The 16,965-nt window shown below is 31.4% G+C and overlaps 1 protein-coding gene across 1 annotated transcript; it reads left to right on the plus strand.

Moving 5' to 3' along the window:
- The first annotated feature begins 882 nt into the window (after positions 1-882).
- On the plus strand, positions 883-16,731 carry gbb (glass bottom boat). The gene is made up of 5 exons (XM_065508793.1): positions 883-2,421; positions 8,926-9,107; positions 10,959-11,398; positions 11,472-11,636; positions 16,407-16,731. Exons 1-5 carry the CDS (start codon positions 2,123-2,125, stop codon positions 16,665-16,667), a joined length of 1,347 nt encoding a protein of 448 aa, XP_065364865.1. The 5' UTR covers positions 883-2,122; the 3' UTR covers positions 16,668-16,731.
- The last annotated feature ends 234 nt before the right edge of the window (positions 16,732-16,965 follow it).

Raw genomic sequence — 16,965 nt, forward strand, 5'->3', positions numbered from 1 at the left:
CCGTCATGCAGACAACAATTGGCATTAAGATAGATCCCATTTAAAGATTGTTTCAAAATCAAGAGTCTCTTATATAGTTTCCCTCAAGGGCCCTATGTTTGGATAAATATAAATAGAGTAAAGAATTATTTAATATCTTGGTAAATTTTTTGGTATTCTTTAGATATTACTTGTTTGAGATACTTTTTTGTTTGAGTTTTGAAAAGGGTACCAAATAAAGTATGTATTACCCATCACTTGCATACCAAACACAGTTTTATTTATTGTTTAGTTTCAAATGCGTTTGAGATACAAATTCGAAAGAACTCATCGACACACTACATGGATAAACAACAAACAGATCGATCGGTATCGATGGAATGTACGAGTATATTTATTGAGTACGAATATTGAAAAAAAACTGTCAGTAGCAGCAGGCAGAAAGTAACAATAGTAGAGTACTATTTTAGTAGTGGTAGTAGTAGTATTTAGTAGTTTGTGCTGTTGTATTAGTAGTAATAGAGTAAAAAAATTAAAATAATCTCAGTCATTTGAAGAGCTTCGCGAGTGATGCACGGGTTGCAATTTATTTAACGGATAAATAAAAAGAATAAAAGAATTTTTATTTATTTCTTTATAATAAACAAATCTAGCAAATTAGTTTTATTAAAATAAAACGCAAAATAATAAAAAATAAAGAAAATCTTTAAAGAAAGTGGTGAATTTAAAAAAAATATAAAAGTATTTAATGAAATAAAAGTATAAAAAACCAAGGAAGTTTTAATAAGTTATTTATTTGTTGGTGTGTTTTCATATTTTTGAAATACTTGTTCATGTTTACACTCACAGAAAAAACCTGTTTGTTGGAGTTGTTTTTTTTTGTTTGTTTCTTTCTTAAAAAAGTTGTCAAAATTTGATTTTTGCAGGCCTGGTTTAAAAAGTATTAAAAACAACTGAACTGAAAGATTTGATGTGAAATGAGTGAATAAAATTAACGACTGAAAATAATATTTTTCAAGAGTAGCAAATATTTAAAACAATTAAAAGCAATTAACACACATATTCGCACGTTTCATTTTCATTTAGATTGGACAGATTTAAATACTACAGGAATTTGTTTATAAAAAAAACTTTATTGTTTTTTATCATATTGTATTGTACTTGCTTACTTACTTAACCCCGGAATACACCCGCCACATACCAGCACACCAGATCCATCAGATCAACAACAGCGACAGCAACAACAAATAAACAAAATTGTGTGGAATATATACACAATAAAAATATAAAGAATATAAATAATTTCTAGTTAATTGCACATTAATAACGCGCACACACTTGATATCAAGTGGTATTATTACGACGATCTACTAAGATCTCACCAGAGAGGGAGTGAGTGAGTTCATCTGGTTAAGTACTAGTAGTGACCGGTGTAAGGTTTACGGCTATAGGAGAGAGATAGAGTGAGAGCATTTCAAGAGAAAACCACTCATTGTAGTAAGTGTGGCAAGTTGCTACCTACCACTACTTAGCAGCCGGCCTGGCCTGTATATTTGATTTTAATCGGCGCATTCGATATGTATTTTATGTGATTAGGAGCATCTTTCATCAGTACAACGTGAGCAGAATTTATTGAAAACAATAAATAATGATCAGTTTTCTTTGCTACTTGAGTTCTAAACAATTCACCTCCCAGCAGTAAATAGTTGAAATTATTTAAATGTAAACAATCATCAATCGTCAAACTCATCAACAACATCTATAACAAAATAATCACACAAAAAAGAGCGATCAGCGGCGCTTAATTTTTCCTCGAACCACAAAAAAAAAACACTGCAAAAAATCTCTCTTGATCGTTATAAATATCAAAGTGGCAACAATCTTTACTACAAATTTTTATATTGATACTCAAACGCTGCACAAGTGATAAAATCCTATAAACTATTACAACAATAAAATACAAAAAAAAAACAAACAAACCAAAATCCAGTAAATACTCTACTCATTTACATTGCTATTCCACATGTTTATTTTATTTGTAATTCATGTAATTAAAAATTAAACAACCTTAAACAACACTTCCCCATAACACAAAACAGTGCCCTATAAAAGTAATATTCAGCTCACCCACCAACCAGCCATCATGTCTTTCAATTGCATTTGGAATATGTCTACACAATTGTGTGTTTCTCTAACAAAAAGTTGCCATTTGTTATTGCTAATCGTTTTAACAGTTTTAATGGGCTGTTTGACCCCTTATAATCCGTCCAGTATTATGGTCAACGCCAGTCAATCGGGTATTTATGTGGATAATGGCCACGATCAAACTATAATGCATCGTGCCTTGGATGAGGAGGAAAAATGGGCGGCTTCGTATGAAATACTGGAGTTTTTGGGTTTACCCGAACGTCCGAGAAGGAAACATAGTCATTTGTCGTTGAGGTAAGTTTGAAGGAGTGGATTTTTCTATTTTTTCTATTACGATTAACTTATTTCGGGCATCCTCTACATGTGGAAATTGACTTTAATTCTGAATTCCGTGACTAGTTCAATCAATCAATTTACAAGTTGTATTTTCAAGTTAGGATATCGATGATAACATGTCGACTACATGGTTATCATGGTTATGATAAGGTTATGTTCCCAAATATTTGCCGATCATATATGTAGTACTTTGACATCATTATCTAATCTTGGATAAAATTTTCCAATTTGAAACGAATCTTTGAAAACATTTTTTCTTTTCATCCCTTAACCCTTGAAGAACTCTTATATATATTCTTTATATTTAAACAAATCTTTAAAAGATCAAGATTTAATAAACAAGTAAGAGAGCTATATTCGACTGTGCATATCTGGGTTAACAGCCATTTTTAAGGGTATTTTCCTATAAACGCACTTTAATTTATGGGCCACTGTAGCATTATTAATTATGTGTGGATGATCCTTTGTTATGGATTGTTTCAAAAATACGGCCTGGTATTGATTCCACTAATTTTTTAAGCAGATTGGAATCAATTTCCTCCCAGACTTGTTTAATTCTTAGTTTCAGCTCTGTCACAGTCATTATGCTTTCATTCTGGGCATTATTTGCATAAACTTTACGGGCAATGTATCCCCACAAGTTCTCCATTGGGTTTAAGTCCGGACTAGAAGCCAGCCAATCCAACAGAGGAAGGCTATGTTCATTAAACCAAGATTTCGATTGCTTAGAAACATGGATTGCAGCATTATCTTGTTGGAATATGCAATCTTCAACTATAAATGAGAGAAGAGCATCTTCCAAAAGTTCGTTATAAATCGCACTATTCATTTTTGTCGGAAAAAAGTTAAATTTTGCATTTGGATGAGAACAACAAAGATATAACAAAAATACAGAAACAAATTAAGTGCGTTTAGAGGAATATGCACCAGTGTATACGTCGTTGCAAAGGTCTTTGAAATATCTATCATAAGATATCCACATTGTCTATATTAATGACTTAGTAATCCAGATAGAGGTCAAAAATCGAAGTTGTCCTGGTTTTTTCCTCATATCTCAGCCATTTGTGGACCGATTTTGCTGATTTTAAATAGGAAACTTCTCGAAAGCATGTCTGATAGAATTATTGAAGATTTGGATCCCGAAAATTGATTTCAACAGACAGACAGATGGACATTGCTTAATCGACTCCGCTATCTATAAGGATCCGGAATATATATACTTTATAGGGGCGGACAATTATATTGTGGAAATTACAAACGGAATAACAAACTTATATATACCCTTCTCACGAAGGTGAAGGGTATAAAAAGGGAATCGAAAAACTGGGCTCCCAGTTGCGTTTTCCAAAATTAGCAGTATTTCACAGACAGCTTGAATACGTTAAATTTTTGTCAACATGATGGTTTATACTCAACGGTTTTTTCAATTTTTGTTTAATCGGAGGATGGTAAATCACTAACTTCGTCCATATGAAAACGTTCAAAACTTTTCTACAGTACCTTTGGAACAATATTTAATTAGCATCAATTGAGGAGATTCCTCTCAATGGAATTTGATTTTCACATTTCGGTTAAGGTTATAAAAATGTAAATCGGAAAAGGTCTTCAAATAGGGACTTCCGAACATCTGTCGAATTGGCTGTCATTTATTCCGTTTGTTTTGCCAAATCACCATGGACGGATATAGAGTTTAACAACACGTGCAAATGATAAAATTATTTTATCATAATGGGTCTTCTGTTAGGACAACGCTCAGCAAGTTTCGACCATTTTTTGGTGAGGCCCATTTCTGGATGAATGTGTACGTCAACAATCAAATTGTCCAATTTGGGGCGATACCAATCCACATGCGATTCAAAAGTGTCCAATGTATCCCGAAAAAGTCACAGTTTGGTGTGGATTTTCGGATACCAACGAAATGTGGATTCAACAAGATGGAGCTACGTGCAACATTAGACATTCTGCTCGATCAATATGAGGGCATGGTCATCCCACGTGAAGGAGATATGAACTGGCCTTTGAGATAGTGCAGGTCTATGGGACTAAGCCACAAACCACAGCTGCGCTCATTGGAAACATAACTTTTCCCATTGGAAAAGTTATGTTTCAAGCCGCTGAGGACATTTGCACGGCGAAATTCCAAACACACTGGTAGGCCTTTGTTTTATTTGAATTTAAAGAAAGCGCTTAATGAAGAACCTTCCGACATTTCGGTTCTTTTTACTACATTAATTTCTCTACATAATTCGAACTTCACAGTGTTTCACGGTCAGCTACGAAATTTTAAATGTTTTTCGGTATGCTGGAGAGCAATAACATATCACTTTGCAAAGATCTTACACTAACGGACTTTGGAAGGTTGTTCAATGTTTTAATTTATTACAGGTGGAAAACGATTAGGGATAACTAAGCATGGATGACGACCTGGGGTCTTCTTGAGAAATTCAGAATACCGTCTTTCAGTTAAAGCTGGAATACGGCTTTTATGTACGGGTTGGTGCTTCAAAGTCTATTATGAATTCTCGACCATTTCCAGGAGAGAGTGAACATGTTTCTAAATGACAGCAATATGTAGTATCGGGGCTTTAAATACTACTTTAGAGTACTCAACTACATCTAGGAAAGTTCGAATAGGCTTATAAATGACTAGGTAATTTAATTTTATTGATCATGGCTACATTAATTAGATAATTCGCTATTTTATTGATATTCAAATTTAATGTGTTTTGATGAGATTAAGGAACTTGTTTCCGATACTCACATTTTTCGATAATAATCTTTGTTTTAGAATTCTTCTCTACCACTTACAATATTGGAAATTCGTTTGAGAGGCCTATGGAGGAGTAATCATATTGATTCTAATATATATGGCTTATGTCGAAAGGAAACGACTCTACAAATTCCATTTGAATGTATTATTTTATGTTGGATAGGAGGAGAAGACCTGGAAATATTTACATTCGTATAATGCTTCATTCTGTTTAATGAATTTCATTAAGGATGTTATACTGATCTTGTATAAAACAATGGTATTTGGTCATTCCACTAATGAAAAATTACCTTATGTTTGCATATTGTTAACATTTGACTATCGATTCCATTATTTAAACAATGTTTAACGTTATGTTTTTCGCTTAAGTACAGTGACAAAATTCGATAAACGAAATTACTATTGACAAATAATTGTTGTGATTACCATCTGTTTTGTGTATGTACTCAACTAAATGCCAAGTATTTTACAATTTAAAGAGGATCATTTTACTTATTAACTGTTTAACACCATTCAACATGTTATCTGATACAAAAATGATATAAAAATTGATGTTAAAAATTTGATTTGTAGACAAAATGTAGACAAATTAAGTTGAATGCAAAAATGTTAATGTCAAACAATAAATATGTATTGCTTAAGGTATTTACAGACGACAATACATTGCTGAGTATTTATACATTTCAAAATTAAAATATTATTAAAATTATTCGGTATGTCACGAAATCGTTTCGATAGTATTTCAAATATTTTATTATAGCCTTCATCATGAGTGGTAAGGGTATATATAAGTAGGTTAGGTTCGGTTCCATGGTCCATTCAAATCTGATCCCATTGTGATACCCAAGGGGTAGACTGCAGAGTATTTACAATACTTCCGTTACCTCCAAGTTAAATCAGTCGGATTCTCGGATGAAGGAGTAGATTCGTTTAAGATTCATCCTTGATAGCTCATCCAAGCATGATAGGAATAAAAATCCGAGGATGCGTTCCCTCAGGTTTGTCAGAGCCGGGCATTGGCAGAAAAGGTGATCTTTTTCATTATGACAGCTTCTACAGTAATCATTGTACCCTAGGCTCATTCTTCTAGCATGTGCCCCAATTAAACAGTGTCCTGTAATAAAGGAGACAATTAGCCATATTTGCTCGCGACGGTATTCTATAAGTAGATTCGTCCTGCTGGCATCATATACGGGCCAAGTTGACCTCGCTGTAGCACAGGAAGGTTCATTAGTCCACCTGTTTTGTGCAGCCTCATATAGTTTCTACTGAACAGCCATCTTGCATTTAACAAGGGAAATACCAGAAAAGGGGTCGATAACTAAAGCACATATTATCTGGATCGTTATAGTCATGCCCGTCTATCCGTCTGTATGTTGAAATCAACTTTCTGAAGACCCCGAATAACTTACATACATGATTTCACCACAATGTTTTTTATCTATTTTTTTTGATCAATTTTTGACCAACATTTTCGGTTGACACATATTTTTTTGCAAACTTATAAAGTTTGCAAAAATACCCTTCAACTTCGTGAGAAGGGTATATATAAGTTTGTCATTCCGTTTGTAATTTCCACAATATAATTTTCCGACCCTATAAAGTATATATATTCTGGATCCTTATAGATAGCTGAGTCGATTAAGCCATGTCTGTCTATCTGTCTCTGCGTCTGTCTGTTGAAATCAACTTTCTGAAGTCCCGAAATAACTTACATACACGATTCATACATAAATATTTTCGAAATTCTTCTAGCTCGGTTGCTATTTAAAATCGTGGAAATCGGCCCACAAATGGCTAAGATATAAGGAAAAAATCAGGACAACCTTGTTTTTGACTTATATCTGGATTACTAAGTCATTAATATAGACAATATAGATATCTAATGATAAATATTTCAAAGACCTTTGCAACGACTTATATAAGACCATAGTAAGTTGGACCTACAATGGGTCAAAATCGGAAGAAATATTTTTTAACCCGAATTTTTTTTTCACAAAAAAAATATTAAAAAACCCAAAAAATTTATAATTTAAAAAAAAAAATAAAAAAAAAATTTAAAATTTTTTTTCTAAAAAATGAAAAAACAACTTTGGAAAAACAAATTTTGTTTACCTAAAAATATTTTTATTTTGAAGTATAATTTGGTGAAGGGTATATAAGATTCGGCACAACCGATTATAGCTCTCCTACTTGTTTTTATTTTAATTTTTCTTAAAATTTTTGTTTACCTTATTTGTATTTATAAATAGAGGGTCTTTCATTAAGCGCTTCCTATATTTTAACCCTACGTTAGTCGCAATCATTTTCAATCGAAACTAGTCGCAATGTATCAAATTGATATCAATAAAAAAGGTGCGTTTGAAAATAATCTCTTCAGTTTTTATTTCGAAAACATAAAAACAATATTAAATTGCAGTAGAAATATTATTTTATCAAAAAATAGCTTAAAATTTAGGGTGTTTAAAAAAATTTACGAAAAATGTTTGATGTATCAACCAGATCAGTTACGAGTAACCAGAGTTTACATCATCTCAACGTGAGATGACCATGCCCCCAAATCGCTCTTGCAGAATGTCCAATGTGATAGGTAGCGCCATCCTATATGCTAAAATATGTTGGTAATCATCGACCTATAGAGCTCGCCGTTGACCGTCCGGCCTGGCCAACGTCTTTCTCAAAGAAATATGGACCGGTGATGCCGTCAGCCCAAAATCCACACCAAACAGTGACTTTTTCGTGATGTACTGGACGTTCTTGGATCTCATGTGGATAGGTATTGTCACAAATTCGACAATTTCGTTTATTGACGTATCCATTCATCCAGAATTGGGCCACTTCGATAAAATGGGCGAAGCGCGTAACGTTGCCTGAACAGAGCACCCATTTTGATAAAACAATTTTATTATTTGTACGTGTTTTTGAATTCTTATTTACAAATTTTGAATACCGAATTTGTATTATTTGTTTAGACGATGCAATTGTATTATGATACTTGAGTTTTTAACAAGTATTAAGGCATTTACAGACAGCAATACTGAGTATTAATATTTGTCAAAAACTCAAGTATCATAATACAATTTCATCGTCTAAACAAAATTTGTATTTGATTTTCAAAAAAATACGAATGATTTTTTTGATTTACGGTCGGTATTCAAAATTTATTTAAAAAAATTCAAAAACTTGTTATTTTCATATGTATCGGGTATGTATTTATAAATAAAATACGGCAAACAAAAGTGTCAAGAAAATATAAAATAAAAATAAAGTTTGCAGAAAAATATCAATCAACAAAGAAATAAAATATTTGTAATACTATCGTGTAAACAATAAATGTTTTTTTTCGAAACGATTTCATGAAATACCGAATGATTTCAATAATATTTTAAATTTGAAAAGTGTTAATACTCAGTATTGCCGTCTATAAATACCTTTAATAATACTCAGTGTTGTAGTCTGAAAATACCTTTAATATTAAAATTAAATAAAATTTTGCTTAATATTTTGTTAAAACAATTTCGGTATTATTAATATGATACATTGAAATATAATTTAAAGAGTATTAAGCAACTAGTTTATTATATAAACAAAATTTTGTACTATATAGAAATAATTTAATATTAATTTGCTAATAATTCAAAGCACTTGAGTTATACTATTTAACAAATGTTTTAAATATTATTTTTTTTTAGAAAATCAGCACCACAATTTCTTTTAGACGTTTACCACCGTCTCAAAGAAGAGGAAAACAATGATGAACCAGCGCCATTAGTGCGTTCAAAACGTGATCTACAGGAACAGGAAAACTTTATAACCGATCTCGATAAGAAAGCCATCGATCAGAGTGATATTATAATGACATTTTTAAATAAAAGTAAGTGAAATTAAAAAGCTAAATGGATCTAAAACTAAAGTTGAATTTTCAATAATATTTAAAACTTTTCTTCCCAGAAGTTAAATTGTATATTAAGTCCTTAATTAAGGGATTAATTTATTGTGCGATAAGGGTTCGATTTACTTATCAGAAAAGTGACAACGTTTCTAAAATTAACATTAGTTCCTCACGATGGCCTTAACGCTCGATAAAATCAATGCGTCAAGACATCAACCGAGAACTAAGCACAACGATCAATAAATCAGTATGGCACCACTCTAATACGTTTCCTGAGCACTACGCCAATTGTTATCTGCTACTTTTAATGACCTTGTTGTTTCGGCAACAACACCTATTGGTGGCCCGAAATTTGTCACTAGCCCAAATATCAGTCCTTTAAACAACGATCTTCTACCCACTTTGAGTTTTTAAACACAGCCAATACGTGTTCACAAAAGTGACCTCACCAATAGTCAGCCAGCACAAGTCCTGACGCTACTGACTCCCGCAGTACTAGATAAGAATCTAGTCTTACCAGGAATCAGGTCCATGCTCCTTTAAAGCCTCTATGTCACTCCATATTTTCCCTTGGGGTATAATATAAAGTTGTGGTGTATCACCAAGATGTCCAAACATGTCCCAAGGGAACAATAAAGTGACAATAGGGTCTGTTCATTTGATTTATTTAATATGGAATTGGGTGTTTGATGTTTGAATTTGAATTTACTCATACTCATATCTCTATTAGCAGAAGTTGAACTCAAAAATACACTTCAACTGTTTTCTCTTTCGTTAAATATCCTTGTACGGATATTTAATGTACATTTATGTAGCCCTAATAACTCACAAAATATTTAATATCACTGATAATGACTCAATTATGGCCAGTAAAAAAAATTATAGTCGTAAAACCAACCAAAAAGAAGATAAAGGAAACTAACCAAAAATAAAACTGAATGGTTTAGGCGCCTTTTTTGTTTGAGTCACGAAATTTATGATTCCTTCTACCTGTAGCTTCACAACGAACATTCCAAGAAGGAAAGAACACACACAATTTCAAAAGAAGAACTCATTTCGAACACAGCTTGAACCAGTTTAAATGTGGCATGAATACAGACTGATTGTCTGTAAAGACGATCGAACCGCCTACTCGTTCATGTATCTGTTGTGTGTAGTTATACCCTACATCACTATAATGGAGATGGTACTTTGCGTTTGTACCGATCGACTAGGAATAACTTTCTGAGTCGATTTAACGATGTCCGTCTGTCTGTCTGGCCGGACGGCTGGGTGCTTGTCCATGTAAACTTGTGCGCAAAAACTGTTTGACGAGCACACAAATAAATTACGCGACCTAATTTCATGGCGATCGGTCCATAATGATTAATAGCTCCCATTAAGGCCCGCTTCCGCAAATAACCCTCGAAAATAAATGGTTGACATTTTAAAAGAAAAATGTTTTTGCTCATTTACTCAGTGTAGGGTATTATATGGTCGGGCTTGACCGACTCTACTTTCTTACTTGTCATACCCTTCGCTAAATATTAAAAAAACAAAAAAAAAATTTTAAATTTAAAAAAAAAAAAATTAAAAAAAACAATTCGAAAAATTTTGTTTTCCAAAAAAATAAAAAACAACTTTGGAAAAAAAAATAAATTTTGTTTCCTAAAAATATTTAAAATTTTTATTTTGAAGTATAATTTGGTGAAGGGTATATAAAATTCGGCACAGCCGAATATAGCTCTCTTACTTGTTTTCTTTATATCTTGTTTTAAATCGCATTTTAGATTACTAAGCACTTTTGTTAATTTTTTCTCATTCCTTTTTATGTTTTATTTATCAATTCTGCAGACCACCATGTTGATGAGGTACGACATGAACATGGACGCCGTTTGTGGTTTGATGTTAGCGATGTGCCCGACGATAATTACCTTATGATGGCCGAATTGCGCATATATCAGAATCCCTCACAGGGCAAATGGGCCACAAGTGGCAAGGAATTCACCATTACTGTTTATTCCATTGCTAAAACCAGTGGTCATGAACGTGAACTGGAAGTTTTATCAACGATGAATACCACCGCCGACTATCAGGGCTGGCTGGAAATGAATGTGACAGAAGGCTTAAGTGCCTGGCTATTGGATCCTAAAGATAATAGAGGCATCTATATAGGAGCTCATGCTGTTACAAAACCCGATAGAGAAGTAAAACTGGATGATATTGGTCTGGTACATCCTAAGGGAGATGATGAATATCAACCATTTATGATTGGCTTTTTCCGGGGACCAGAGGTTAGTTTTGTGTTCGTTTCAAAATTGAGGATTTTAACTAATGTTTTATTTTTTTTTCTTCTTTTTGGTGTAGCTTATTAAAACTGTTAAACGTCATAGCCGTCAAAAGCGTAATACACATCCTAGACGCCGCAAGAAGACCGATATTGTCAATCCCTTAATCGATGGTCCCAGTGAGAGTGTGCGCAGCTGTCAAATGCAAACTTTGTATATTGATTTTAAGGATTTGGGTTGGCGTGTAAGTATTTTAAATAGGAATCAAATATTACTAGGTTAGGGTTACTGATTATTTCGGCTTTCGACCAGAAGGATCATCATTCAAGAAGTACCAATGGACCCGTTGTTTTTGTATAGGAAGCAGCAACTCCTATACATAACTTCTGTTTTTTATGTTCTCAAATAAACTGAAACATTTATAAATCGCAAATTCTTTATCAATCCGTATTCCTATCATACTTGGATGAGCTATCAGGGATGATTCTTAGGCGAATATACTCCTTCATCAGGGAATCTGGTTGATTTAACTAGGAGACATCGGAAGTATTGTAAATACACTGCTGTTTAACGAGTGGCTGCTGCTTCAAATTTGTTGCCAATTAAACCGGCAAGCCAAAGATTTAATGACAAGCAAATTAAGTTTTAGTTGTAATTCAGCTCTGGGTGGAGAAAGAGCTCGCGCGTCATTGTCATTATCGCTTAAGGGCAATCAGGCCGTCCCTTTTTCGCTGCCTTCGATAGTTTTGCGGCTCAATCTCGCATTGGATAATGTTTGGCGTTACAGTTTCTCGAAGTTTGCATTGCCCACATGCAATCGACTTTTGGTTTTCATAACCTAACTTTTTAATACATGATTTAACGTTCCAGCTTCCTATATGAAGATATAGGTCGACTGCGAACTAAAATCGACGTGGCAAGTTGAGAGTTTTTTAACTCCGTCAACCAAACTTAAATTAAAAAAAAAATCAGTTCAACATGAATCTGTGTTTGGTTTAGACGGATCTTGCCTAGCAAGGAAGCTATGGAAATTTATAACCTCCGAAATTTTATAGAATTTTCTTTGGACACATGTCAAGTGGAATGACCTTCTGGACGATATTCCGATATAAAATTCTACCGATATTCCATTCAGATAATTTGAGAAAGGGGAACATTTATTAGGATACACTTGCTGGAACAATTAGGTATATCATATATCATCAGAAATTATCCGATCGGCAACACTCTCGTGTTATGAGAACGACACATTCTGTTGCGATAAGTTCGAATCTGTTGCGACAATAAATGTATCCTCGTAATGGCTCTATATAGAGGCTAGGCAATAATTTAAAGTGTCGAAAACTATTTGCTCATGATTATGGATAGGAATAAAGCTTTTATTAGTGATTTTCAGATAGGGCTGGTTATTTGTCTATAAATATCCGTAATCTTAAGGTCATTTATTGCATTTATGTATATCTTTTGAGATCTTCGACTCATTGTCATCAAAAATTATCCCATCAGCAACTATTTTGGGCTGTCCATTGTATCTGCAATTTGGATATATTTCGTTGTGACAAGTAATGCATTATTTTCAGACGTTTTATGATTCTAGCCCTATTTTTAATATTAAGACATGTGATATGGTTAATGCATATCACATGTCTTAATATTAAAAATGTTTACTTTAAAATATCACATTGTAATGTTAAATTAATTTTTTAACTGAAAATTTACGAAATTTAGACCTATAGTTTGTGCCTACTTCTTGTTAATAATTATTTGGTTTTTTATAAGCGTAATTTTGTACAAAATCCAAATGTTTTGTTCCTTAAAATAACTAAACAGTTTACATTTCTGTTAATTTATTCGGTTTTTTATCCGAATAATTGTTCGGGTGTTTTTGTTGAAACATTTTACAAATTTGTTTGGAAAATTTTTAGATTATTCGATTTTTTATTCGAATAATATTCCGATTATTCGGTTTTTAAATACAAAAACAAATTTTCGGAAATTTTCTTTTGTTTTTTGATTAGAGTAATTAGGCGAGTATCCAAAAACGTAATTTCAACTATTTTGTTTGATTAGTCGGACTGTTATTCGAATAATTATTCGATTGTTCGAATTTTGTACAAAATCCAAATGTTCTGTTTCTTAAAATAACAAAACAATTTATATTTCTGTAATTATTCGGTTTTTTATAAGCGTAATGTTGTACAAAATCCAAATGTTCCGTTCCTTAAAATAACTGTACAGTTTACATTTCTGTTCATTTATTCGGGTTTTTATCCCAATAATTATTCGGGTGTTGTTGTTGAAACATTTTACAAATTTGCTTGGGCAATTTTTAGCTTATTCGATTTTTTATTCGAATAATATTCCGATTATTCGTTTTTTAAATACAAAAACTAATTTTCGGAAATTTTCTTTTATTTTTTGATTAGAGTAATTAGGTATTTTGCAAAAAAAAATGTAATCCAAAAACGTAATTTCAACTAATTTGTTTGATTAGTCGGACTGTTATTCGAATAATTATTCGATTGTTCGAATTTTGTACAAAATTCAAATGTTCTGTTCCTTAAAATAACAAAACAGTTTATATTTCTGTGAATTTATTCGGTTTTTTATCCGAATAATTATTCGGGTGTTTTTATTGAAACATTTTACAAATTTGTTTGGAAAATTTTTAAATTATTCGATATTTTATTCGAATAATTATCCGATTATTCGGGTTTTAAATACAAAAACTAATTTTCGGAAATTTTCTTTTGTTTTTTGATTAGAGTAATTAGGCGAGTATCCAAAAACGTAATTTCAACTAATTTGTTTGATTAGTCGGACTGTTATTCGAATAATTATTATAACAAAACAATTTATATTTCTGTGAATTTATTCGGTTTTTTATTCGAATAATTATTCGGGTGTTTTTATTGAAACATTTTACAAATTTGTTTGGAAAATTTTTAGATTATTCGAATAATTATCCGATTATTCGGTTTTTAAATACAAAAACTAATTTTCGGAAATTTTTTTGTTTTTTTATTAGAGTAATTAGGTTTTATTAGAGTAATTGATTTTTGATTTTTTTTTTCAACTAAAATTATTCGATTATTCGGTTTTTATTCGAATAATTATTTGGATATTTTTTAAAAAAAATGTAATGAATGTGATAAGAATTTAAGATAGAAAAATAAAAACCACATTTCAATCAAAAAAATTTCTGACTATTCGATTTTTTATTTGAATAATTATGCATTAATTAGGTTTTGATGTGAAAATTTATTCGTAATTTTTATAAAAATCTAAATATTTCCGATGCTTTAAAATAAAAATAAAAAAATAATTAACATTTCTATTAATTTATTTGATTAGCCGGTTTTTTATTCGAATAATTATTGAGGAAAATTGTATTTTAGTCTCAATGTTTGTTCGAATAATTATCTACTAATACTAATAACAATTGGTGTATTTTTTTGGTAATCTGCATTCTTTGACTTTAAATTCGAATAATTATGTGGGTGGGTATTTGCAAAAAAATTTTGATTATTTGTTTTTTATTTAGAAATCAAAAACAGAATTAAAGGGAAATTTGTATTTTTTTAATAATTATTTGGTTATTCGATTTTTATACATACGAATAATTATCCGTGGAATTAAAAAAAACTAAAGCTTTCTGATTTTTTAATATAAAATCATGAATATAACTTTTCTGGAAATGTATTAGTTTATTTAATCTTTAATTCATTGTATTTATTATTATTCTAATATTATGCAAACAAATTTTAATTATGATTATTTTTTTTTAATTTAAACATCCAAAAACAGCATCTGTGCAAATTTGTTTAATTATTCGGACTATTATTTAAATAATTTTTCGATTATTCGGTTTTTATACGAAAATTATTCGAGCAATTGAAAACTAAAACTTTCTAATCCTATAACTATTATTCGTTTATTCGGGTGTTTGTGGACATTTAAAATGTTTATCTTTGCAATCCTCTAAAGTAATAGAGAAGAGCTTATTTTATTGCATTTCATCAGGAATGTAATGAAATTTGGATCTTGTGTTCAACAATTAATTAGTTATTCCAAGCTCTGTATAATGTTCCTTATAAAAGTAAGTTAAGAGGCTAGAGAGAACGGCTTAACATCAACCAAATCCAAAATTCCGATAACGAATAACCCGCTAATTCATCCACACAAATTTATACATTTAGTAGAATGACTGCTGTTGATTCGTCCTTTTCTGGACATAAATGATACTCGGGTTTACTAGTTAAATTAGTCCTCCAGTAAGTGTAAGAGAGCTATATTCTTATATACCCTTCACCAAATTGTACTTCAAAATAAAAATTTTAAATATTTTTAGGTAAACAAAATGAATTTTTTTTAAATTTTTAGAAAAAAAAATTTCGAATTGTTTTTCTAAAATTTTTTTTTTTAATATTTAGCGAAAAATAACTTTTGGTGAAAAAAAAATTCTGGTTAAAAATATTTTTTCCGATTTTGACCCATTGTAGGTCCAACTTACTATGATCTTATATACGTCGTTACAAAGGTCTTTGAAATATCTATCATTAGATATTCATATTGTCTATATTAATGACTTAGTAATCCAGATATAGGTCAAAAATCGAAGTTGTCCTGGTCAGAGCTGTTTTTATTCAATCTTGTAATGTTCCACTGCAATGTTAATAATGTCCATAATTATATTAACTGCTGTTAATCGGTCGATAAACAACATTGTCCACAATTAGAAGTCTCCAGAAATAGAAATGTTGAGAAACATGATGCAACAAACCATAATATTTGAATTCAAATACCAATTCGTAACAATATTTAATTTTATTTTTAACTTCCTCGAATTATGATAAGTGATTAATCACAGCAATTTTAAATTGTTTACTAAATATAATTCACACAACGCAAATCTCTTAAATACAGATAGTATATTCTGTATCTCTTATTTTTATCCAATAAACTTTAATATACAAATATAAAAAAATAATAATTAAACCTTTTAATTTTTCAGGACTGGATTATCGCCCCTGAAGGTTATGGTGCTTACTACTGCAGCGGTGAATGTAATTTCCCCCTCAACGCCCACATGAATGCTACCAATCATGCTATAGTCCAGACACTGGTGCATCTTTTGGAGCCGAAAAAAGTACCCAAACCATGTTGTGCACCAACACGTTTGGGTGCGTTACCCGTACTCTATCATCTAAACGAAGAGAATGTTAATTTAAAGAAATATAAGAATATGATTGTTAAAAGTTGTGGTTGCCATTGAAATGAGATCGAATGAATGAAATTAAGAAATCTGAGATTAAATAAATTTAAAATTTTATACAATATATGTATATATATGTATGTATAATGGTAAATGTATAATTTATTTGATTTATAGGGTCTTCCAATTGGGACTTCCGAACTATGACAGTTGATGCAGCATCTGTCGAATTGGCTGTCATTTATTCAGTTTGTTATGTCAAATCATCATGGACGGATAAAGAGTTATCAAGAGTGATCTGTTTGGGCAACGATCCATTTTACAATGAGACAAATTTCTGATGGCGTCATCGGTCCAT

Source organism: Calliphora vicina, chromosome 4 (assembly GCF_958450345.1).
Source record: "Calliphora vicina chromosome 4, idCalVici1.1, whole genome shotgun sequence".
NCBI lineage: Eukaryota > Metazoa > Arthropoda > Insecta > Diptera > Calliphoridae > Calliphora > Calliphora vicina.